We start from the raw sequence: 25,697 nt of genomic DNA, 5'->3' as shown, positions 1-25,697 counted from the left end.
CAGATGGGACAGGATGGACAGATACAGATGGGCACACTCAGGACTCATACTTCTTCCAACACCCGTTAACAAGAAGCCTCTCTGCTCCTTGGGATAGCTGGAGGAAATCTGCAGCTCATCCCCCACTTCCCCAGACTAGGCTGAAAGGACTCCCTGGCAGGGTCCACAATACGGCCTTCCAAGGCTCAGGAACAGGCGACATTAAGCTGAGGACTGTGGGCCCAGGAAACTACACCCTAACACTAAAGGTGCCTTCTAATGCTGCGGGTGTAGTGTTCCGAGAGATGCCTTGGACTGACACTGAGCAGAACCTGAACAGAACATGCCAACATCCTGTCCTCACTTGGGTGCTGGATCCAGAGACAGTCTACCCCAAACTCATCTTCCTCCGTTGAGATCCCCTTCCCTGGACAGCAGCAGTCATGACGATATAGCTTGCTCTGCAGAGAGCGCAGACACACGGCTTACTAGTAACCAGCACTTGGGTGAGTCACAGCACTGGGGGTCTCTGGGAGCTGCACCCTTCTATGGAGATGTCAGCGTCTTCAGTGACCTTCAGTGACCCTGCACCAGGTCAGTCAGGAGCTCCTCAGCAAGCAGGCCTCTTTCCTGGAACCGGGTGAGGGCAGTCTGGCCCAGTATGGTCACCCCTGGTCTGGCGCTTGTCACTTGTATTTAACCTCTTTCCCTTCTCCGTCCCAAACTCAAGAACCAGGCAGTGCTGGATCAATTGAATAGTGCCATTTATTGCCCCCACATCCCTTCTCCACCGTCAGGACAGGGAGCACACAGGACTCTGTCCTCTCAATGAGACCGTGATGGGAACAGGAGGCTACTTCACTCCTCTGCTACTGCGAATCCAGGAGGGAGAGGAACGACTTGGGCTAGAAAATCGACAAGGACCCATGGGGCAGAAAAATTAATGAATGGGAGGGGCCAAAAAGGTATGATTAAAAGAAAATTCTAGAAGGGAAGAAAGACGCTCTTGGTGCACAAGGCCAGGATCCCTCCATTCCTTAGGACACCGCAGCCCCACACCTGCAGTGGGGGATGGCCTCTCTATTGAGGGTCTAGTGCCGATTGATCTACACAGTTCTCTCACACAGTCTCTGATTCCCAGGCTGGGAACCTACAGGGCCGGTGCGAGTCAGCAGAGAGGCTGTGGGCAGTCCTGAGAACCTGCCCTGATGACTGCGGGACCTCTCACACCCAGGTCAGCATGGGCCAAGGAAGAAGGGAGGCTGCTGCTCCTCCCGGTCCAGTTCTCCCTGGGCCTCGTGGTCTTGCTCGCTGATAGTCCCCACTGAGCCCGAGGGGCCCTGCCCACCCCTCGGGCACCCCCGTCCCTACCGGGCCTCCCCACCACGACACTCCGCACACCGCGCACCGGACGACTGATCCTCGCCATCGTCCTCCCCACCTGCCCGATAGAAACTCTGTCCGCAGCTGCTGCAGACCGACGGCGCCCCAACCACGTGGATCTTCTTGTGTCTCCGCAGGGCAGCGCCCTGCACGAAGCCCTCGCCACACTCCACGCAGATGTGTGCAGGCTCCTCGCCACCCGCTGCCCCCAGCCCGTCCCCGTGCTGCGCGCATTGGTGGGCCAGCAGCCCGGCCCCGTGCCCAAAGCCCTTCCCGCACTCCATGCACACGTACGGCTTGGGCGCCGGAGCCCTCCGCGACCGCGGCCCCGCTGCGCGCTGCCCTGCTCCGGCCAGGGCTGCGGCTGCGGCAGCACCGTCCCCCGGTGCGCCCACCACGATGATGCCCTCGCCGTCACCCACTGGGATGGCGATCTCGCCGTCCACCGCCGCAGCCTCCTCGGGCGCTTTGGCGCGCCGCACACTAGCCGCCAGCACCTTGGCCGCCACACCGGGCCCTGACAGCTCTGGGTGCAGCCGCAGGTGGCGCGCCAGGCTCTTGGGCTGGCTGAAGCCGCGGCCGCAGCGCGGGCACACGAAGGGCTTGAGGCCACTGTGTGAGCGCCGGTGCTTGGCCAGGCTCTTGCTCTGTGTGAAGCTGCGGCCGCAGTCGGGGCAGGTGTAGGGCTTCTCGCCCGTGTGGATGCGCTGGTGCTGCATGAGGTTGGAGCTCCAACTGAAGCGCTTGCCGCACTCGGAGCAGGCGTACGGCTTCTCGCCTGTGTGTATGCGCCGATGTTGCACCAGATGCGAGCTCTGCGAGAAGGTCTTGCCGCAGTCGCTACAGGCGTTGGGCCGCTCGCCTGTGTGCGTGCGCTGGTGTCGGGTCAGCTTCGACCAGTGGCTGAAGCTCTTGCCGCACTCGTTGCAGATGTAGGGTGCGGGTGGCCGCGGCCGGGGCGGGGGCCCAGGCGGAGGCGCTGACTGGGGTGGGGACAGCTTGGTCGGGGGCCAGCTGGGGACGTCGTCGTCATCCATGATGAGGATGTCCACTATAAGGCAAGAGGGAAGGAGGCAAGTCAGAGGTGGCAAGCCCATAGTGACTATCCACGTGCAGGTGGCCAATGGATTGATTTCAGTTTAGTGAGCAACCGGGGGCGGCCCATCCTTTCAGGGTTCCGACAACCCAGGGCCAGCTAGGTTGTGCCAGCTCGCAGCCCGCACTCCTTATCCCATGGAGCACTGATCACTCGAGGTATTCATAACCCATCTCCCTAAGACCTGCTCTTCTTCCCTCAGAGAGGACTTCTCTGCTAGCCTTTCTCTGGACCTGTAGACCAATGGCTAAGGCTACCAGGGCTCCCATAAAGGTCTACCAACCAGAGCTATAGAGGGTCAAGGGTAAAGATGCTAAGAGAAACCCCAGCACAAATGGCACCTGAGTATCAATGTGGGTGGGAGGGCCAGACCTGACGCCGCTGGAAAGATAGGTCTCAGAAGGTCTGCAAGCTAGGACATAGTGGTGTCACATGTGGACAATCCTAGCTGCAGGGCAGGAAACAAACAGGGGAGGGAGTTGGACAAACAGGATGAAACACCAGCTTGTGATGTGCACTAGCCTGGGCATGCAAGCCCCACAGTTAGCCTATTACACCCCCACCTATCAAGGACAACTACAGTCTAGGGGTCTTGCTCTGAACAACTGAAAACACCCAGGGTAGCCCCAACTCACTCCACGTACATCCAGCTGCCTCGAAGCCTGCCTCCTGTCCAAATCTAACTTGTCCTGCTCTTGAGGCGGACTACACTTTCTCCAGGGGTCTACCCACTTCTTAAACTCCTCCAGCCCCCCACCCCTTTACAGCAGAGCCGAGGCCCACGGTCATATGCCAGGGCCTCACCAGGTACATCCTGCCAACCAGCTCAGGCAACACCCTGAAGTCTCTTCAAAATCAGGCTCACAGCCCACTGAAGATCTCTTCCTCTCACCAGCTCCAAGTGCTCATAAATGCGGCCTCGGAGGCGCTGCTGGCAATGAGTAACTGGCCCACTAGGCCAGAAGACACACTTGAGGCCTGTCAAACCCACATCTGGTGGCTGCAGTGCAACCTGCTTCTTTGTAATGAGAGCTAGGTAGGAGGGAAGGACACATGACTGTCAAGGTCAGCTCTCTGACAGGTGTGTGAAGCCCCTGTCCCCCATCAGGACTGGGGGAGAGTGGACTCGAGGCAAGGTCCCTTCTACTTCTACACTGAAGAAAACGCTTCCAGTGTCATAACCTAAGGAGGTGGCCTAAAGTCAGATGGAAACAGGGAGACGAGGTAAGAAAATGCAGTCTCTGTAGTAGAGAGACGGACTTCATATGCTCCAGGGGCCCATGTCTGCCTGCAGACCTCTACAGGTGTGTAGGTGTGTGCGTGCATGGGTGTGTGCGTGTGTTCTATGTCAAAGGTTACAGAGAACTCTCCAAGCAGCCCAGAGCTCCCGTTCAGGCGCTGTCTCTCAGGGGCTAGATAAAAAATAAACTCAGGAGATAACGATCACAGGCTGTGGTGGCTGATAAGGGGTTAAAGCGGAAGCAATGGACAGATGCTTCAAAGTGGCCCCACTAGTGAAGCTGGACAGGTGAGAGTAAACATGGCTATTCTGCCAGGGCCCAAAGCTAAAAGATAAGTGGAGCTTCCTCCGAGGGCAAGTTCCAGGCCACACAAGCAACTCTTAGCTGGCCAAAAGATCAGGGCAAAGACTATAAAGATTAAATACTTCCTCCTCGGTGGATCCAAAGAATAGAGCTGCTCTTTCACCTAATACCCACACCACCCTGGGAAAACAGTGTGCATCCTCAACCAGGAACCAGGCCTCTGGCCCTAGTCTTCCTCGTGTCTCGCAAACTCTATTTAAAAGAAAAGAACCTCTACTGCAGGTGTGGCTATCTCCCTTCTTTACCTTCTCCCAATACTGTGACCCTTATGCTCACAGTAATCTCTCTCCCTCTGGCATGGATCGAACTGTCTGTCCTCAAGTCCCCTTCGGCATCTGGGAATGCTTTGATCAAGAACAAGAACCTTGGGGGCGGAGGGAGGCTCAGTGCCCCAGCTACGCTTCTTTGCTTGGAAGAAATGTTCCTAGTTCCAGGTATGAGGGACTAAAGTAAGAGTTCGTGGTGACAGAACCAGAAATCGACCAAGCCAAGATCTGAACAGCCACACCAATGGTCACTGCCCAACACACCTGCAGCAGTTCCAAGCTTAGAGTAGCCAAGGGCACTCTCCCACCGAAGCCCTAGCACCTTCCAGCTTCACTGTATTCCCCAACTTCACCTGTACCGTCACAAGGCCAGCAAGGTGACTCTCCAGGTTCAAGGCTGTAACACACTAATCTAAAGACTTTGAGAATCGCCTGGGTGGAGAGCAAATCCAGGCACATAGTGGACAGAGATACTCACTGCCAGTCTAGAAATTAAGGCAGCCGAGAAGCCCGTCCCCAGAAGAATGGATAAGGAAACATCATGCATGCATCCAATGCAATTTTATTCAGTGGTAAAGAATGAAATGTGCAGGAAAATAGATGCAACTAGATTATTACATGAAACAAGCCAGATTCCAACAATATCACTTTTCCTCATATTAAGAAGCTAGATTTAAGCCAGGGAGTGGTGGCACAGCCTTTAACCCCAGCATTCAGGAGGCAGAAGCAGGTGGATCTCTGTGAGTTCGAGTCCAGCCTAGTCTACAGAGTGAGTTCTAGAACAGCCAAAGCTACAGAGAAACCCTGTCTTGAAACACACACACACACAAAAAAAAAAAAAAACAAAAAAAAAACAAACAAAAACACAGCAGCAAGATTTAAATATATGTATAGAGCTGGGTGGTGTGTGACTTACTGGGTAAAAATACTTGCTGTGAAAGCAAGAGGTCCCAAGTTCAAATCCTTAGCACCCATATAAAAGCCAGGCATGGAAGTGCAGGCCTGAATCTCCAATGCTGGCTGGTGGATAGAGACAAATGGACTCCCTGGCAAGGCGACCTAGCAACAAACACATGCAGCTTCAGGGTCTGTGTGAAGATCAATACGCTAAAACAATCTGCATGTGCCTCTAGCCTATGCACACTAGTGGATGGGCACACACAGTGGGCAGACACATGTATGCACACTCTACACATAAACACACAAACATACATGTGGGAGGTAGAAAGGAGACTGGGGAGGAAGAGGTCTAAAGGGGGCAGATGGGCAGGCAAAATGCAAGAATAATGGAATACATGAGAGAAGAAAGCAGAAACAAAATAGTGACACGTACGTATTCAAGTGTCCTAATGGGGCCTGGGAGATGGCTCAGCAAGGAAATGTGCTTGCCCTAAGTCTGACAATCTGAGTTCAGTCACAATGCCCACATGGTGGAAGGAGAACACCAACCCCTCAGGTTTCCCTCTGGCCTCCACATGTGTGTGGTGGCGTATTTGCACCTGTGCACATACAAAACACAATTTAAAACATTAAAGATTCAAAGTGCCAGTGTACCGTGTCTGTGCATCTCTGAGCAGTATTCGCAGCCATGACATGGAATCTGAATGTTGAATACAGCAGGAAGTCTGAGAGCTCAGGACAGAGACCTGCAGGGGGCGGAAATGCATCCACCTCCCTTCAGGGCCATCACAGGCTAAGTGACAAGCCAGGGAAGTGGATAAGCAGTAGGGACAAGAACTCTGGTCATGTGTGTTCCTTCCTGGGGCTCCAACTTTTTCTAAGTTGTCTGATTATTCAGTTAAGTGTGCCTGTTTTATAAACGGGCAGGCTGTTAAGTGATTAAGTAGAAGTTCCAGGGCTAACTCAGTTGTTAAGGGCAATTGTTGCCCTTGCAGAGAACTCAGGTTCGATTCCCAGCACCCACAGTGCCTCAAAATCACCTGTAACTCCAGTTCCAGGGGCTCTGGCACCCTCCTGGCCTCCACAGGCACCAGGCAGGCACATGGTATACAGACATGCATATAGGCAAAACACATAAAATTTAAAAATATAAGAGGCAGGCCCACATGCCTCTGCTGGCTACAGTCCACTCACCACCTCTAGTGCACTGACAGACCACCCCTTTGTAGCCCAGCCTTGCCAAAGACAGTCTCGAGATGCCGTCCTGTCCTCTCCCCAGAGAAAGGCTCCTGGGATGATATTCAGATCATGGACCAACTGGCCACAGAAGGGGCAGCTATTTGTTCTGTTTGTGGGATAGCAGCTGTGATGATCTCAAGACAACACATTAGAAGTAAGCTCTTGGTGCTTCAAGAGCCCACTTCAGGAGGTTGTAGGCAGGACACTGGCCCAGTTTTTGAGTGTAGGTTGGTTTCCTATTCTTCACCAAAGTGACCAACTGAGTCTTCCCCCTTCCCAACACCATAAAATGCAAGGACTACAGGCTGGTCCTGGTGGTGCAGGGTCTGCAGTATCTGCTTTCTGGGAGGCTAAGGCCTGCTCAAGGTCAGTATGGGCAACTCAGCAAGATCTTGTAACCACATAAAAAGTAGAACAGGGCTGGGAATGTCGCTCTGAGGCAGGGCCCTTGGGTCCCCAGTACCACAGCAAAAACAGGCACTCTGTTATATTCACTCAGGCTGGAACTGCCCATCTCCAGTGTGAGCGAGCCTCCTCAATGCTGCTGTCCTCCCTGGGTCCAGGACAGCATCCCGTTTGTTCTATATGCTGCTTACCCACACCCACCACGGACAGCTTTCCAAAGCAGGACTCAGGAGCAGAATCGAAAGTGCCCGTTTGGGGTTTTGTTTTCAAGTAACTTGTGAATCCATACTGGCAACTGCCACGTGCACTCTCAGCAACCCAAAGTTTTTATTTCAACTATTTAGTACCTCCCACTTGAGATGGCTCCCATCATCACTGTGGGCAACGATGGAAGCAGAACACAGGAATCACTTACTGGTGTGACCCATGCCGCCTTCTGAGGACAGCCACACTAAGTGCCATAAGGGGTCCCTTTCCATTTTCACGGTATTTTCATAGGCAGGTGTCTGGGTGGCTACCTCTCTCTGGTCACTGGCGTTGTCCAAAGCTTATTCACCATCACATTTTTGGGGAAAGGACCACAGCTAAGGGGCTTAAATGGGCTCAAGTTCTGTCAAGACCCTTCAAAACCTCGGCTCACCCCTCATCCTGGTTGTCAAGGTTACGTCACTATTGTTTTGTTGAGCTGAAATGTTGCTGACAGGAAGTCTAACTTTACTTTTTCCCTTTATTTTTCCTTATAAGCTATTCATTCTTTCTGCCAGGAAGCTGGATTTTGGTTTTGTAACAAGTGGGATCAAGCGCTGAAGTCCAGGCATGGGAAATGAGTGCGCTACACTGAGCCACATCCTGGCCCTCAGCTCCAAACAGCTACTCTCAGTGTTTGTGACTTGTTCTCAACAGAGCTCAATAGTGGGGATTCTCACTTGAATTAGTTGTTAGGATGTATCTGTGTTTGTGTGCACATGCGTCTGTGTAAATGCGTGCCACAAGTGTACGATAATGGAGAGGTCAGAAGAAGGCATTGGATTCCCTGAAGCTGGAGTTACAGGCAGTTGTTGAGCTGCCAGACATGGGTGCTGGGAACGGAATCTGGGTCCACAGCAAGAGCAGCAAGTGCCATGTAGCCCATGAATTAGTTTTGCCATATATCTTACTTCTTTGCTTTGCATGTATCGAGGATTCAGTCTAAATGTGTATCACACCTTCTTTGTCTAACTTCAATATTCTTTACTTCATTGTAATCTTTTTTTAAAATTTCATTTTTGCTGGGAGACGGTGGCACATACCTTTAATCCCAGCACTCAGGAGGCAGATGGATCTGAGTTTGAGGCCATCCTGGTCTACAGTTCCAAGACAGCCAGCACTACCAAGAAATCATCTTGAAACAAACAAAAATAACTTGTTTTCATTTTAACAAGTATCTTGTTTCTCATCTTCTTAAATAATTTTAATTATATGTACTATTGAGGGGCTGTGTATGTGGGCGCAGGTGCCCAGAGTCCAATTATCAGGCCCTCTGGAGCTGCAGTTACAGATGGTTCTTCTGCAAATACACGCTCTTAACCACTGAGTCATCTCTAGCCCCTCACCTTTAATACTCTGGGAACAATGTGCTTATTGACTTGAGTTCCTTCTAGTCTTTCCTTTCTGAGATGGTTTGCCCCATATAAGAGTTCTATGATCACACGGTTTTTCTGTGCGCCGTGTTCTTTCAATACACCTAAGCAATCTGGACTTTGGGGGGGAGGGGAGGATTCCCAGTCACCTGGCTGTGAAGAGGCTGCCCTGTTTCCTTATTAACCTAACAGCCTTCTAGGGCACGGGCCACGGCTACTTGTACAGGCAGGTGTCCTGGCTCATGAAGCAATAGGATGGAATTCTCCGCTGTTTTCATACTGTGGTCACACAAATGGCCACCCGTTTCCATCAGAACATTCTCTCTTTCCTCCCTCCCTGCTCACAATTAGCTCCCTAGACCATGCCACACAAGACTAGGTTCATTGGTTCAAGACCCCAGGCTGCTCCTCATTGGCCTCCCTGGCCTCTCATGTCTCACACAGTTCTGCATACAACACCTACTTTATAGCTATGAGTCCTCAAGTGTGTCCTTGTCCCCAAGCTTCCCAATGAACACCCAAAAGCCATATCCTCTGCTTCCTTTCCCTAAGACATCCCTACACACCAAGGCTGAGGTGGCTTAGCCCATTTAATGTCTACTAGAGCTAGCAGGTATGCTCAAGGCCTGACACTTGCCAGTGTGGTCTAATGGCTTGGGGTTTGGCTGTGTTGGTATACTACTACATAGGGACCTGGGAAAATTAAAGGACCATTCCAGTTGAAGTGAGCTCTCCCAGGTGACGGAGGTGCATGGCAGGGTGAGCGCTATGTTCCACAGGGAGGATAGAGCCTCATCACCCAGTGGGAGTCTACTGCAATACTGGATGAAAGCCCTTTCGACTGGGACTACTCTACTTTTTGTCTGGAAATCCTGTTGCCAGGCTAAGAACTAAGACAATCTAGAAGGCTCACTCTCGTCATGGCCACTGCCCATCTCATATGGCAGCTGGAGCAATCAGGAGAAAAGGAGCTTCAGGGACTGTGAAACCGCTTCAGTCCTAGGGAGCTCTAGCTCACCTGTGCACCCCATGCCTGAGCAAGCTGCTTGGATCTCCGCCCAAATTCGGCTCCCACCCACCACCTTTCAGAAATAAGGTAGATCAACAGCAGGCAGCCTGACCTTCCCAGGCTCTATGCATGCTCACTGAGATGGCAATGATGGTGGACAGACTGCAGTGCCATTTTCAGTAACAGCATTAGTGCCTCTTTGAACAGGCTTCCCAGAGATATGCAAGAGTCCAAAAAAAAAAAAAAAAAGCCCTGAGATCTAATTCTCTGGAATGCCTCTTATTTTCTCAGCCAACCACTCAGCAGAATGAGGCAACATGGCTTCCGCTGTCCAGAGCCAGGGCTCTACTGAGGACCACCTTTAGAGACGAGTCAAGCCTGTGATGAACGGGCCAGCACCTGGACAAGGCAGAGCTTTAACTGTCAACTTGACACAAGCCAGAATGACCTGGGAGGTCTCAGTAAAGGTCATCTACACTGGCTGTCCTGTGGGCATGTCTGTTGGGAGCTGTCATCGCTAACTGACGTGGGAAGAGCCAGCCCATTATGAGGAGGTCACTGCTCAGGGAATCCAAAACTGACATGAGGGAAAAGAAAGCAAACTGGGCCCGCGCAAGCAAACATGCATTTATTTCTCTCAGCTGTCGAATGTGGATGTCTGTGACTAGATGTTTCAAGCTCCTGCCCCTGTGACTTCACGCCATGATGAACTGTAACCTGGAATTAGAAGTTCAGATCAGCCCTTTCTCCCCTACGTTTCCATGGTGAGTGATTTTATCACTGCAACAGAAAGGAAACTGGGACAGTCTACATGCACTTCAGGCGCTCAGGGTCGGGCCAAACTTTTATTGTAACGCACCTCCCCCCATGGATCTGTGGTTGTGTACAGGTGCAGGTGACGAGACAAGCCACCTTGGGTCATGACAGCAAAGTCTAAGGAACACTGAAGCAATGTGTTGTAAGCACCGATTTATTAAAATGGAGGGAGCCAACGCATCTGCCACAAGCGGCAGTGTTCACTGTGCCGAATCATGAGCTTTCTTGTCATCACGCTGGTGTCACCAAGGAGAGGGACGAGGGTACCGTAGGCCAGGATGGGTCTTACCCAACAAACCTAGGCACCACGTACCCCACAGGGGAGTTTTGATTCACCCAATAATCCTTTATTAAACAAACAAAACACATGTTGCCAACACTTAAAAATTAATGACTTCATATTTAGCCCAGCCCGCCCTTCCCAATCTTACCACATGACTAGATTCCCCTTCCTAGAACTTCACTCATTCATTACAACTTCCAGAACATGAGTTTGGGGGCCACTCCTGATGTGAGGAGTGCCCGTAAAGCAGCCATAGTGCTCCTAGAACCAGAACAGAGCATAGGGCACAAAAGGGGGTGCTCAACAATAGCCAGCTGGAGACATGAGACAAAAGGTGGACCCCATGGATCTGGAGGGGCCTGTTAAAAGAACCCTTAGGGACTGGAACATCAGCCTCTCACTCTAGCTGTGGGTGTGGGGCTCTTGGAGGGAAAGGGGCAGGGGTTCGGCTACCACAAAGTCAAAAGGATGGTTCCCAGGCCTGGTGGTAAGGCAGTGGGGTTGTCTGAAGAATCACCGAGGCCACCTCACCTGGGTTCTCATGACTGGCCATCTGCTGATCCTCAGAATCCAGCGGCCCCGGAGACCAAGCTTCTTCCCGCAGCTCCATATCAGGGTCCCTGCAGGAAGGGATAACACAGGAAGACAGATTACAGATGTGAACGGAATTGACGACTCTGCACGGCAGGCATAGTCACCGCAGACGGGAGCCTGCACTGAAACAGTGGAGGCTAAAGCTGCAGCACCCTGACTCAGGCGGTAAGACTTTCAGTCCCCATAGCTACACAGGCCACAGCCACCTTCCCATCTCCATGACTCAGTTTCCTCATGGGCGAGATGGAGGGCAGAGGTGCATGGGGTTACACAACCATGCAGATTTGACATTTAGTAGAAGAGACTCATATGCCTCCAGACTGTGGCAGTGACATTCAGGTACAACTGAGAGGAGAGAGCAGTGACAGATGCTGTCAATTTCTACATCAAGATAAGAGCAACAAAAAGAAATTTCAGAGGCAGAAAGCCTGTACCTCCTGTATCAAACATGGACCGATTGGCTGCCCAAGTTTAGAACCATAGCAACAAGCCTGCTCCACAAGACAACACTAACACGTGGGTCTTCTAGGCCAGGCAATAGAAAGCCTGGGCTAGGTCCAGCTCTCAGGAAAACCCTGGACCACAGGTCCCCTACCAGTACAGCCACCTGGGACCCTTCAGGTGGTGTTCCTCCTGGCTCTGGAAAGCCTTTGAGCAAGTGATGACTGCTATGGTCATTGTCCCTGCCAGGCTGTGTTTGAAGTGAGAGTCACCTCCTTGGAAGAACTGTTTACCCACCTCTACCCCCACCCGGCCTTTTCTCCGTCTCACCCTTGTAGTAATATTTTGTTTTTATCTTAACAAATAAAGTTTGTCTGTAGATCAGAGTGCAGAGCTAAACTAGAGGCCAGGCAGTGGTGGCGCACACCTTTAATCTCAGGAGACAGGCAAACAGATATTTGTGAGTTCATGACCACCCTGGGCTACATGAAATTGATCCAGTCTAAAAGAGAAACAGAGCTCACACAAAGGTGAACCCAGCACATAAGATCGCACACTTTTAATCTCAGCCCTAGGGAGGTGGAGATAGGAGTGACTATGACTGGGCTAGGTGGAGAGAGGACTGTAAGACAGGAAGAGAGAGGAGCTCAAAGCAGTCTGAGAACAGGATCACCCCTTTGGTCTGAGGATTCAGTAGAGGTAAGAACACTCTAGTGGCCGGTTCTGCTTTTCTGATCTTCAGCATTAACCCCTGTATCTGACTCTGAGTTTTTATTATTAATACCAATTAGAATTCGTGCTACACACTAGGGCTCCTTCATGTTACCCGGTTAGTCTGTCTTCATTCATCCACTCCTAAGCCAGCACTACCCATAGGAATCCCAGCACCTACAACAGTGCCAGGCAGCCCAAGTACCTCAGAGAACAACAGTATGAATACATAGGTGAATGAAACTGGGCCAAGGAAAGGTTTAAAAGAAAAACCCAATGAATTCTAGTACTTGGTCCTGCCCCAGGTCTGGCTCAGGAGGGGGAACCACATGAAACAGACACAAAGACCCAAGAGGGCCCCAGTCGCTGGAGCCAGGTCTGAACAGTTCCGTGACTGCACAAGGCGGCCAAGTGGCCCAAGAGCTAGGTGCAATGCCTATAGGAACCCTGGGTGAGGACCTCTCCAGAAGCTACTGAAAGAAAACTCAAAACCCTGAGGATGCGTCTCAAAAGAGCAGCAAGGTTTAAACTGGGAAACCTGGAAGGACATCAGCCTATGGACAGGACAGAATGGCATCAAACAGCTGCAGGCAAGCACATGCACGGTCGGGAAGAGCCATGGGTCACGGGCTGTGACACTAATGGGTCCTCCAGCTCTCAGAAGTGAGTCCAAATCTCTTCTGTTCTCTTCATTCCCCTCATCTGAAAACCTTCAGGACTATAACACAGAACAGGCAGGGGTGAGGGCACAAACACATCAGAACACACACCCCAAGGTCTGTGTGGACATCAGTGACTCCCTTTCGCTCCTGAAAGCCAGAGCACAGCTTCCTCTTGAGACAGGCTCTCCCTGTTCCAGGGGAGGAAACTACCTTATCAAGGCTGGGAGCCAAGGCCAAGGGATCTGGGAACAAACAAGCTTCCCCAGGCACAACTCTCTCAGCAGCACACAAGCCCCAAAGGGCACTGTTCTTACATGATCCCACACACAAGGAGGCACCTGCACTTTCTGCTGGGTAATCGGCTTTGTGGCAGCTTATTTCTCAGACAGAGCGGAAAGCTCGGAGAGAGAGGAAGCTCTGTCCCGCCTACACAGGACACACACTACGGGGTTCTCGGATGGCACGCTATGCACACCAAAACTCCAAAGGAAGCCAGGTGTGGTGGTGACCATGTGTTAATAACAGCACTGAGAGGTGGAGGCAGGAGGATCAAAAGTTCCAGGCCAGCATTATCTACAGAAGGCATCCAAGACCATCCCGGGTTACGTGAGATCTTGTCTCAGGATGGAAAAGTGAGCCAACAACTCCAAGGAGAACTTGCAAGTCCACTGGGAAAGTGTCAGGTGAACTGTCACATGGAAAACAAGCCACTTCTCAAACAGAAGGAGTGTCCGAGTTGCCCTACAGTTGCACTGTTGGCATATACCAGAGAAGAAACACGCACCTGCACGACAGCGTGAGTGAACAGCATGCAGTGCTGTGCATGCCAGCTAGAAAGCAGACAGCAAATACCAGGGAAAGAAACAGGCCTAAGCCTAACATGGACTTCCCAAGGTCATGGACCCACTGAGAGCAGGGCCACATGGTTGCATGAACTGCCAAGGTCACTAAGCCCAGAGCTACAAGGTATGTGGCTCCAGTGAATAAGCTGGCCAAGGTCACAAAGTCCAGGGCACTAGGAGTAGGTTTGTGTGTGAACTGCCCAAGGTCACCAAACTCTGGGTCAAATAAGCCAGGGTCACGTGGTGGAAGGGTGTAAGATTCTGTGTTCACGAACTACTCAAGGTCACTAAGTCCATGGCCACGTGGCATAGGATTCCATGGGTATGGGCTCTCTAGAGAAGCCCACAGACAAAAAGACTAGGCGAGGAAGTGGTGCACGCCTTTAATCCCAACACTCAGGAGGCAGAGGCAAGTGGATCTGAGTTCGAAGCCAGCCTGGTCTACAGAGTAAATTCTAGGACAGCCAGGGCTACACAGAGAAACCCTGTCTTGAAAAAATAGTTTAAAAACAAACAAGGCAGCAGCAGACTAGTGACTGCAGTGCTGTGACAGTGTTGGAAATGACCGAAGACATGGGCTCCTGACACGGAGTGAAACACGTGGGACCAGACAGCAGCGACTGCCCTGCAATTCTGGACAGAGCAACTAGCCCAAGCGTGTGCTTTAAAACAGCGCATTATCAGCACACAAATATCTTTAATACAAAGAAAAATTTTAAAAACTACACAAGCCTAATGACCATAAAACTGTCAACATTACAAGGACCTAAGGGGAGAAAAAACAGACAAACTACAGGCACTGGCAGGGGTCAAAGAGGTGGAAAGAGGGCTGTCCTACGAGAGGCTGCTGCCAGTGTGATACTGTGTTCTCACTTAAATAAGAAGCTCAGAGCTCAAGCAGCCGGGAATTCCGTCTCCAGCCTACTTCCTGCAGGCAGGAGGGGAGGCAGGGCACTCCTGCCTGCTCTCTACTCACCTCACCCCTGCGGCAGGCCTTCCCTGGTCAGGCGAGGACAGACTCCACCGCCTGAAAGCCAGGAAGCCTTGCTATTCTGACCAGGCAGGGAGGCAACCCTCAAGGGGATTGGCAGGGTGACCTGTGCTAGTTGGAAAATGTTTGCCAGACTAGCCAAATTCCTCCTCCTGACACTGACACCACGATGACTTCCCTCAAATGGCCACATTTTATATGTTCCTAGTCACCTATTAAGAATGACAGTTTTGGTTCACACTGTGATCCATAAAGTCTAACATATTTAATACCTGGCCAAATAAAGAGTTTCATTGACTCCTAATGTTAAAGAGCAAGAGATACAAAAATAAGGACAGCTTTCAAATCCAAGGACCGTGGGAGCTATGGGAGAGCGAGGGTTGGGGGCATAGACAGGAGGCAGCCTCACTTAGGTTTCAGGCCATGTGCTGCTGTGTTGATTTCTCTCTGTGAAGCCGAGTTGTATGTGGACGTTCCCCTTACCAAGGGAGCACACAAGTCCACAGCACTGCTGGGCCCAGGGTACGGGAAGGGTTGGCTCCTATCCCACGGGTGAAATAACACACAGAATGTCCCGGAAGGGTTTGAGGAGATGGGATAGCCCGGTTCATAGACGCCTGCCACACTAGCACACAGAGTGAGTTCAATCCCAGCGCCTACGTAAAAGATGGATTTGACAGTGCACATGTGCCCCACTGCTGGAGAAAGGGACACACAAGGATTCCTGAGGCTTGCTGGCCAGGTAGTCTAGGAAAATGATGAACTCCAGGTTCAGTGAAAGACAATTTTAAAAAATAAGAAAATGACTGGGAAAGACTTGCCATCATCAATCAAAACCTGGCCTCCACACCCACACAAAATGTCCTGAAAGATTTAGACTTCAGAAGGGAAAGCATTCTGTTCTTCCTGCCTCGCTGTAGTCTTTTTGTTTTGCCCCAGGCCCCTGGGCACAAGAGCCTAAATTTCTGTGTGGGGTAAGGCAGATCTTCAGCGAGCCTCACAGGTGCCCACCACTCTCACGTCCCGACTCCTCTAGTTAGCAGAGCTACAGGGCATCTAGATGGCTGCCTGGGGCAGTCCACTGTGCTCTCCAGGAGCTGAAACACCAGGCAGACATCGGCAAACAAGCTGGAAGCAGGTCTAGTACCAGTCGGGCACACACCTCTCTTCGCCAGGCAAATCCCAGTCTGGAAGCTCAACCCACGTGTTACCACAGCTTCATGCTGTAACCCTGAGCAAGTAAAAGCTCTTAGGGCTCAGCTGTGTCGTTTCAGGACAAGCGAGTCACAGAGCTGTGGGACACCCCCAGTGGCACCAAGCTTGTAGGGATAAATCAGGGATTCTTGCAAAGGGTTTAAGAAGGTCATTCAGTTCTCTTCTATCCACTGGGTCCCCCATTCATGGAGCTAGCTACTGGCTCTCTTGTTCTAGGTCTTGAGGCGCAGGGCCCACCTGAGATCTCAGTCTGGGGAGTAGGATGCTGCGTCTGCAGGGGAGGCACAGAGGAACCAGGAGAACCTTAGGAGCCACAAGCCCAGATCCATGGAAAAGAGCCCCACCTAAACACAAGAAAACTCCAAGATGTGCAAGGGTGTTCAGTGGCGGAGTTTATGCCCAGCATATGGCAGAGGGTCATAGGGTCAGGCTCCAGCACCGCTGAAGAAATAGGAGCGAACAGTCCAAGCAACACGATGCTTCTGACCAGGAGCCCTGCAGGTGTAGGCCACTCCTGCCTTCCCTCCTCCTCCCCCTTCTCAGCCAGTACTTCCAGCTTCTGATGTTCACCCCGCCTCCTTGCAGAAGTAGACAAGTGAGCACCCCCTCGGCCCCCACCCCTCCCAGCAGGGCCCTTAAGCAATTCAATTAGCGTGTGGATCTGACAGGGCTATTAAGCCCAGACAAATTATTGTTATTATTGTTGTTATTAGGTCCCACCCACCCCCTCTGGATGCCTGCCCACCAATTATCCCCTTGCTTTCTTCTGCTGCCAATCTCACCTCCTCCTCCCCCTGCCTGCTGGAAATGGGTGCAGAAGCAGCCCCTCCTGCCCCTCATCCTCTCTCCCTCACTTGCTTCCCTGTTCCAGCCTAGCATTCTTTGCTCCTTTCCTCCCAGGAGCAGGCAAGAGTGGTGACATCCCAACGCACCTTACCTGTCATTCATCTCCAAACCACCTGTCCTCTTCTGTTTTCATTAGCAAACTACACTCTCTGACTTTTCTGTCACCAAGTGCCCACATTTGCTTTTGAGTCTCAAACACTCCTACCCCCACCTCCCCAAATCCCTGGGTCACCAGCAGAGATACCAACACCACTATCATCCCTTCTTTTTTCAAAGGCGCCAAGCAAGCCATTGCCTCCTCTGTTTGTTCCCTCTACTCCCTCCACCCACCCACCTACCTCAGGACCTGCTCCTGCGTATCTTCCCTCACTGGCACTCCAGTTCTGGATGCAGCCTGTGCCTCTCAAGACCCCTCTCCACTCCACAACCAATTAGTCTTTGTAAAAAAGTTACTTATTTCAAATAACCTAAATAAAAACTGAGCAAACAAGCTGAGACATGGCTCAGTGGCTGCACAGTGTGAGAACCAAGTACACGTCCCCAGCACCCACATAAAAACACTAGGGAGGGCTGGAGAGATGGCTCAGAGGTTAAAAGCACTGATTGCTCTTCCAGAGGTCCTGAGTTCAATTCCCAACAACCACATGGTGGCTCACAACCATCTATAATGAAATCTGGTGCCCTCTTCTGGCCTGTGGGCATACATGCAGACAGAACACTGTAAAAATAAATAAAATCTTTAAAAAAAAAAAAAAAAAAAAAACACTAGGGAAAGCACTCCACACCTGCAATCCCAGCGCCAGGAAGCAGAGCCAGGCCTGTTTGGTGTAGGGGAAGCCCCAGCCAATCACCTTGCTTGTAGGATGGGGTCCCCCTGAGGATATTTTTTACTAATAAATATTGCGTGTGTCCCCCCCTTCCCTTCTGCTTTCCTGTTCTCCGCTGGAACCTCGGTTCTATAAGTCTTTTCCTTATTAAAGCTGAATATTTTACTATAATTTCTGTCTGCCATTCATTTACGCCATTACAGTTTGGGGAGGGGGATTTGCAAGGCCAACTAACTCATCTACCCAAAAGAGTGAGCTCCAAGCTCAGTGTGACCCCCATCTCAAAACCCAAGGTAAAGAGGCTAGAGAGATGCTATAGAGAACATAAATCTGGTCCTCTGCACCCATATGGCAGTTCACAACTGCCTATAAATCCAGTTTCAAAGGAGCTGATGCTCTTCTGGCCTCAAGTACTTGCATGTACATGGCACATATAAACAGGAACATACGTGTTAAATAAGTAAATAAATCTTTAAATTAAGTGGTGCACACCTCCCAGCACTTGGGAGGCAGAGGCAGGAGGATCAATGAGTTCCAGACCAGCCTGGTCTACAAGAGCTAGTTCCAGGACAGCCAAGGCTACATAGAGAAACCCTGTCTCGAAAAAACCAAAACTAACAAATAAAAGAGTGCTCACACTCATTAGTATCTGCACACGTGCAGTCAGAGCACACACACACAAACCCCGCTGTAAGCATCAGGCCTAAATACCCTTTTCTCCAAAGAAGACATCCAGATGGCTAGTGGGCACATGAAATGATGCTTGCCCTGGAGAAATTCAAGCACAGTCACAAAGAGGATCCACTTCACATTACAGGCCACTCTCATAAGTGCTGGTGATGAGGCCGAGAAAGAAAGCCTCAGGCCTGGCTAATGAGAGGGCAAGGTGGGTGCACCTGTTTTGGAAAACACCTGGCAGTCCCTCAAGGTTGAGCAAACAATCGTCATCAATGCAGCAATTCCACTCCAGACTATACCCTAGAGCAGTGCATGGGAAAAACTTCTGCCACACGGAAATTTAGATGTGAATGTTCTGAAAATATAATCACAAAAACCAAAAAGTCAATATAGCCAGGCAGTGGTGGTAGCACACGCCTTTAATCCCAGCACTTGCGAGGCAGAGGCAGGCAGATCTCTGTGAGTTCAAAGACAGCCTGGTCTACACAGTGAGTTCCAGGACAGCCGTTACACAGAGAAACTCTGTTTTGAAAAACAAGAAACAAAAAAGAGCCAATAAAAATGGTCATCTAGAGAAGCATGGCACTCAGCCACAATCGGTGAGGCACTAACACACACAACAAAGTTGAACCTCGAAGGCTTCCTGCTTGTAAATCAAGCCTAATTTGGGGACGCACATACTGCTGCGTTCTATATAAGACACCTAAAATAAGCAAACCCATAGAAGAGCAGTTCTCAACCTGTGTGCTGTGATTCCTTAGGGGAGAGCAACCCTTTCACAGGTGTTGCAGATATATAACACATCAGATATTTACATTACGATTTATAATAGCAGCAAAATTACAGTTATTAAGTAGTAAGGAAAATAATTTTATGGTGGGGGAATCACCATGAGGATTAGTTTCTTTTTGTAACAAGGAAATTTTCTAAAATCTTGTGTGGTTTTGCACACACAAAGCAGTGAATACACTGAAAGTCAGCAAACTTGTGTGCTTTCTGTGGGTGAACTGTACCTTATGGAAAGGATTCCCTAATTCAGTAAAACTTCCACGGGCAAGAAACATTACCCTGCCTAACACAGCCCATCACAGTTCCATGCTGTAGCCACAAAACCAAAATTCGTCCAGCCCCCACAGGACCCCAGTCTGGCCCAGGCTCTGCAAACTCCCATTTTCTCCCAGAGCCCCAGTCTATCTACCCTACCAGGCCCTTCTGGAGAATCCTGCCCCAGATCTTCCAGCTCCTCAAGAGCTGACTCAAGTGCCTCCCCGCCCCCATGGCCAGGGCCCCACCTCCTATCACATGCCAGCTGTGTCATTATCTCTAATCATCTTTCTATTTCCTTCTGTGCTCCCTGAGGGCAATCACTAAGTGTGCCAGGTACCTACCATTCCACAGTATGCTTGCTGCAGGTGGTCATCAGCCCACTGCCCTGCTGTCCTTCAGTAGGGTGTTCCACAGAGCAACCTCTCTGCTCTCCCTCCCTAGCAGCTCCCTTCTGGCTTTCCTGTCTGTGACTGGCCTCTCCCCTCACTCCAGGCCCTCTGGCTTCCTCTCTAACCAAGCCCTGCATCCAACACCAGACCAAAGCTAAACCCTCATCTCCTCAGCCCTAGGACAAGGCCTGACCATCCAGGGGATGCATCCCACTGTTTGCCACCACTGGGCTCTTACACTTGTCCTTCGGGGGTGAACTCGTGGGGACTACTCCATCTCATCCAGTCAGTTTTAGTAGTGACAATCTGAGACCACCGTCTGTACCTCATCCGGAACTGAGGGTGTATTTAGACATGGCATGGAGCCAGGCAGAACTTTCTGGTCCTCATGCTCTCCTCTCCAGTGTTTTAGCTGATGAGCTGCCTCTGCCTCCTAACTGGTCTAGTACACTCACTTCCTGTGGGCTCTAGTCTCTTCAGCAGGCATGGACACTGTCAACCCGGGCTAGCAGGGCCTGACGGTCAAGGAAAAGAAGTAAACAAGGTCAGGATAGAGAAGGACCTTGACCCCACCTACCGCAGGAGAGCCCTCTAGATTCTAAATCCACTGTAAATCTGTGACACACTTGGCACTCAGCTGGAGCAGTCCCTGAGGGGCACCCTCCTCAACCCTAGCCAAGCACAGCCAGGAAGTAGGAGCCAAGTCAGACGGGGACCTGCAGCATTAGCTCTCAGACTCAGTATGTCTACAGATCTCCAGGGTCACTCCTAAGCACCTGACTCCTAACCATTGGCAAATAACTGCAAACTGCCAAAAGCAAAATCCTCTTCAAGAATACACTGTGCAGGTTTATCAATAACCGCAAGTTAACCCAGGATGGGGGTGGAGTGGGATTCCAACAGTGGGGAGCCTGGGATTGGTAGGAGGGGCACAAGGGAAGTGTGCCTCCTACTCAACTTTTCTGTGACCCTAAAACTCTCTAAAAACTAGATCTTGCATTACAGACAGACGAAAGACCCATGAGCCATCTCAGACCCACCCTCTGGACTGGGCTGTTTTCTAGGTGCAGATACCACCTGGTCTTATGTCTTTCTAGATATGCTGAGGTTAACATGCCCATTTGCCAAGCCCAGCATCAACAGGTCCTCCCTCAGGAAGCCTTCCCTCTGCGCGACTGTCCTCCTTAGCCAACAGTAACATCACATTCACCAAGTGGAGATTAAACCCCAAGCCGTGGGGTGCATGGTGCTCTAAGAGCATAAACTTAGATCCTGATCCCCTGAACTCCCTGGGAGAGGCCAGAGGGCAATCCCTACAGGCAAGCTGCCAGGGTCAGAACCTACCCCGCTGCTGACCAACCATGTGACCGAGGCAAGGTGCCTCATCCCACCCTGTGTCAATAGTAAATCATAATACAAGCCTAGTATTGAACAAGCAAGCTGCAGGCACTTTATGCCATCAGACAAGGCAATGAAGCCTTTGCTGCACTCTATAACTGCTGTTCCTGTTCAGAGATGAGAAAGCCAAGATCTAGACAACTGTGAGGCTAATACAATGTCATACAGCCACAGAGCAAACTCCAGGTCCAATCTGGGTCGGCCAGACTTCCCCTCAGGACACTGGCACTGCTCTCAATTAATGTCTGTTCCTGTGGCCGAGTCCTCAGTCCTCTGGGAGATTCCTATCCGAACCCTAAAGCTCCTCCTATGGGTTTCCCATCCCCTAACATCACTGGTAATGTCCAGCAGGTTGAGTCCTCAAAGGAGGCCAGGAACTATTCTGACCATCTGACCCTGCACACAGAGACAAAGCGATGCTCTGAGCAGCCTGGCCCTGAGACTGAGATTTTATCGGATGTCTAGTTCCCAGCATTATCCACGTCAGGGCAGGCACTCTCCAGCATGGGCACAGCAGAAAAGCCACTGTTCTGGGAGCACAAAAAGAGAGCCTAAGAGGCCAAGGCAGAGGAGCAGAGGCACGAGCAACCTGGGTCACCCAGCCCACTGGACAGGGGCTGAGATGATCCCTCTACAGTTCTTTGCACTCCACCTTAGGGCCATTGATACTAAGACCATGACAGCTCAGCTTCCTACTCACCCTGCTGGCTAGTGAGGCCTCCACCACAGCTGACAGGGATCTCAAGTCTCACCACCCTTCCCAGTCACCAGTAGAAGTCACCTCTGCTTATCCCACTAAGCTATAAGTCCCCTATAAGAGACTAGGTCTCAAGAGTCTTCTGGCCAGCAGTCCTGTATGTAGGAGTCTTCCTGACAGTTTACCCACAGAATGGGAAACCAGGAACCTCAACCCAATGGCTAGCACCTAAGAATAGGCCTGTAATCCCAGACCCAGGCTTGCCCAGAAGAAATGTTCCAACAGTAGGGATGGCACTACAATCAGGGCCAGCTCTGGGCTCCTACAGAGACCATACTCTGAAGCTACTTTAGGGCCTAGGGAGCATGAGCACTAGCACAAGCATCTGTCCTAGTCTGCCCAAACCGAGGTGACCACCTTGGTCCCAGGGCCTCAAAGAAGTCAGCACCAGGTGCCTGCCAAGATCTCAAAGCTCGTCATCAAATTTGCAGTCTCTCCTAAATATGGGGCCCAACAACCGGTACAGTCTGTTGTCAGAGAACGCCAGTATGGATTTGGAAAGCCTGTGAAGTGGATCTGGGCACACCACCACCACCACGAGAATAATGGGTGCCCATCAGTGACTACGTAGTTGTTGGTGGCCTTGAGCTCTGCATCCTGCCATCTCCCGTAAGCCCTGGGGTTGCTTTGTCCAAGACCCACCATGCTAATGCCACTGTCCCTTTCCCTGTAGGCCCCTAGGCCCATGGCCACTCTGGCATATCTCCCTCTTGGTCTGAACAACTCCAAAAAGGGACTACAAGATTGTCAAGATGACCAGTGTCACCCAACAGCAGGTCTGGCCCACAGAAACCTTCAGAACTTCTCTCCAACCTAGGAGGTGTCCCCACCAGAGAACAATGTCCTGGGGTTAGCCGTGTCTGTAGTCTTGATGGGCTAGGCTTACTCAGGGAACTGTAACAATGCTCCCCACTTAAGGAGACTGTGGAGGAAACACCTGGGAAAGGGGAAGTGCTACACATGCAAGGTCACAGATCTGTAAAAGAACCAAAGCTGGGACTCAGGGGCACTGGCTTCAAAGACCTTTTGAGTAACTTTTGACTGAAAGGAAAGTACAACAGGCCTTGTACTGGGGAGGATACTGTTATCACCTCCATCATGTCCTCAAGGGAACAGAGTGAAGTTTCTTCTCTACCACAGAATTTAGGAAGCTGAAACACGGATTTGAGCTACAAAGCCCATCGGGATGAATATTCCCAGTGGCTGCAACTCAGTCTTAAACTTCACCACGGGCCAAGCTGGAGGATATGCCCTTCCCATCCCATCATCAGCTCTTAGAGGGAAAACACATGAGATAAGCGGAATCAGAACCCAATGTGAAAGTTCTCTGGGCTATGGCAGCACAGCACTCAAATACCCCAGAGAGACAGGCAGGGAAGGCTGACTGCACATGACTCAAGAGGCTGAGGGCCCACCTGTGCTTTCAGCAGAGCTGAGGCTATACACCTCAACAATGCCCGACATGGAGTCTGAACCACACACTACACAGAAGGAAAAAAAAGAAAACAAAACAAACAAAAACCCGAGTCGCTGCCTTTTTAATAACGCCCTGAACAAAATTCCCTGGGCCTGTGCTGGGTCAGCTCTCAGCTTCTGCTTTCCACCCCCTACGTTCACCTTCCTACCCTGGAGCCCAGCACCGGCCTGGCACTAAGACAGGCGTTGGTTCACGCTCCGCGCTCGCTTCTGTATCTGTAGATCACTTTTCCGACTGACCTCTGCAGGTGCTAGGGCACTCATGCCTAGGATTTGGGGGTCACCCTGTGACCTGCTCTGGTGCAGATTGGGGGTGGAGGCGGGAGGGCTGTTGAGGGGCGGGGCTCCGCGCGAGACCCAGCCCCGAAGCCGCCCTGGGGGAGGAAGGCAACTGTCCAGGCTGGGCCGCACGGCCCACGCGGCGCTGACCTTGGCCTGGTGCTTCCTCTCCCGGGACCTGTTTCCTGCCGCCCGTCAGCACGCGCGGGGGAAAGAGATGAATGGGCCTCCCGCCGCCTGCATCCCCGTAATTACCCGCCGGATCAAAGACCGGCGCATGGCGCCCGGGGCAGCAACGGACCAGGCCGACTTGAAATGGGGAAGGAAGGGCATGAGAGAACTGAGGCCTAAACTGTCCCTGGGCCGCCGTTTCCGGTCAGCCCGGTCCAGGCGGCTGGGCTCCTTTCCCCATCTGCCCCCCCACCCAAAGTCCCCGGCACTTCCGGCCATGGCCGGCGGCAAGCACGGACCGAGGGTCCCGGACCCCACCGCCCGCCTAGCGGAGATGCCTGTCAGCCCGCAGAGCCGCCTGCGTCGCGCACGCGCACTGCCCCAGCTCGCGGCGCCCATTCCCCCCGCGCTCCCGGGCCGCGCGCCCGCTCACGCCCACCCCCACCTCTAACGCGACGCGCACGCGCACTCGCCCGCTCTGCCGCGCTCGCCCTCCCGCCTCCCCACCCACCCCCGTCCGAAGCCCGGCTTCCCGACGCGCGCCCACCTCAGCCCCTCGGCGCACGCCCCCCTGAGTCCGCAGCTGCCCTCACCTCCTCGGCCCCGGGGCCGCCGCGCTGCACTCTTCCCCCTCTCGCCTGCCTCGCGGACGGTGGCAGCAGCGGCAGCGGCGACTCAGACCCTGGGGTCAGGGGGACGGGCGCCCAGGCCGGAAGTGACCTTCCCGGCCGCTTCCGCTCGCGCCTCTCCCTCTCCTCCCCCGCCCGGCTGCCACCGCTTCCTCGCCGCTCTAGGCAGGCAAACTCCGCGACCCCTGGCCGCCACCCCCCTCCGGCTCTCTGGTTACAGAGAGGCGCCTTAGGACGCCACTTCCGGATGTGTCTAGGACCCGGGTCCTCCGTCCTGCTCTATGGCGCCTCTCTCCGAGGGGCTCCGGCCCCGCCCCCTCCCAGGACAGAAGGCCGGGCTCGACCCGTTAGGAGCACACTTCCGGGTGTCGGGGCGGCCCCCCAACCCAGCCTCGCCACTCGCGCCTGCGTGGTGAGCTGCTCGCGGGGACGCTCCCGCCACTCCGGTCCTCCTGGCGTCTCTATCATCGTAACCCCTTCCGCTCCGGGATGCCTCCAGGCCAACTCTGGTCTTTTGAAAAGCTCGGTTCCTGAGATCTGCTATCCTGAATCTTCTCGATTGAGAGTTGCACTTTGAGACTACCTCATCTTGAGGTCTGCCCCCGTTATACAGATTAAGTGACATAGCAAGAATGACGGAGCCTGGGCTCGAACCTGCGGAGTATGCCACCCAATTAAGTGTTTCTCTATGACTTAAACTTTGCAAGGATGCTGATGATGGAGAAACGGAATGAAAGAATCCTCTGTAGCTAGTGCTTTCAAGGCACAGTTTGAAGCATAAAATGTCAATGTTAGCTTCTCTGAGACAAATGGCATAATCAGTGCTCTATAACTTTACAAAAAGCAGACGTCTGTGCTGCCCGTATTTAATTTAAACTAAGTGGGAGATGGACCATTTTTGAAACAACCCCTCCCACACCAGAGAAAATCCTGTACAGCGTAAAGAAACAAAGCCCAAAGGCAAAAAGATAGATGACACCTGAGGACAAACTAAGAAAATGGAAAGCGTAACTGTCCCCTTAGCAAGATGCCAACTTTGTGTGCCCCAGAAGCAGCACCCAGCCTTCGCTGCTGGGTCTGTTGAGCTGAGTAGAGAACTAGGAAATTCAGGAGGAGGCCTGTGCCGAGCGCTGAAACGGAAAATC

The 25,697-nt window shown here is 52.1% G+C and overlaps 1 protein-coding gene across 4 annotated transcripts; it reads right to left on the bottom strand.

The window, feature by feature from the left end:
* Positions 1–735: 735 nt before the first annotated feature.
* Positions 736–24,723, bottom strand: Znf787 (zinc finger protein 787). Of its 4 annotated transcripts, none has more exons than XM_057761857.1 (3): positions 24,517–24,723; positions 11,131–11,219; positions 736–2,413 (listed from the first exon to the last, which is right to left on the bottom strand). In XM_057761857.1, the coding sequence occupies exons 2-3, from the start codon at positions 11,207–11,209 to the stop codon at positions 1,347–1,349; spliced, it is 1,146 nt and encodes a 381-aa protein (XP_057617840.1). In that variant the 5' UTR covers positions 11,210–11,219; positions 24,517–24,723; the 3' UTR covers positions 736–1,346. The 4 variants fall into 4 exon arrangements, with proteins under 4 accessions (XP_057617840.1, XP_057617843.1, XP_057617842.1 ...); XM_057761860.1 differs by lacking the exon at positions 24,517–24,723 and adding an exon at positions 24,471–24,490; XM_057761859.1 differs by lacking the exon at positions 24,517–24,723 and adding an exon at positions 24,008–24,107.
* Between the last annotated feature and the right edge of the window lie 974 nt (positions 24,724–25,697).

The sequence above is a fragment of the Chionomys nivalis genome, chromosome 2 (genome assembly GCF_950005125.1).
Source record: "Chionomys nivalis chromosome 2, mChiNiv1.1, whole genome shotgun sequence".
NCBI classification, from domain to species: Eukaryota; Metazoa; Chordata; class Mammalia; order Rodentia; family Cricetidae; genus Chionomys; species Chionomys nivalis.
This window is presented reverse-complemented; position numbering and strand designations above follow the sequence as displayed.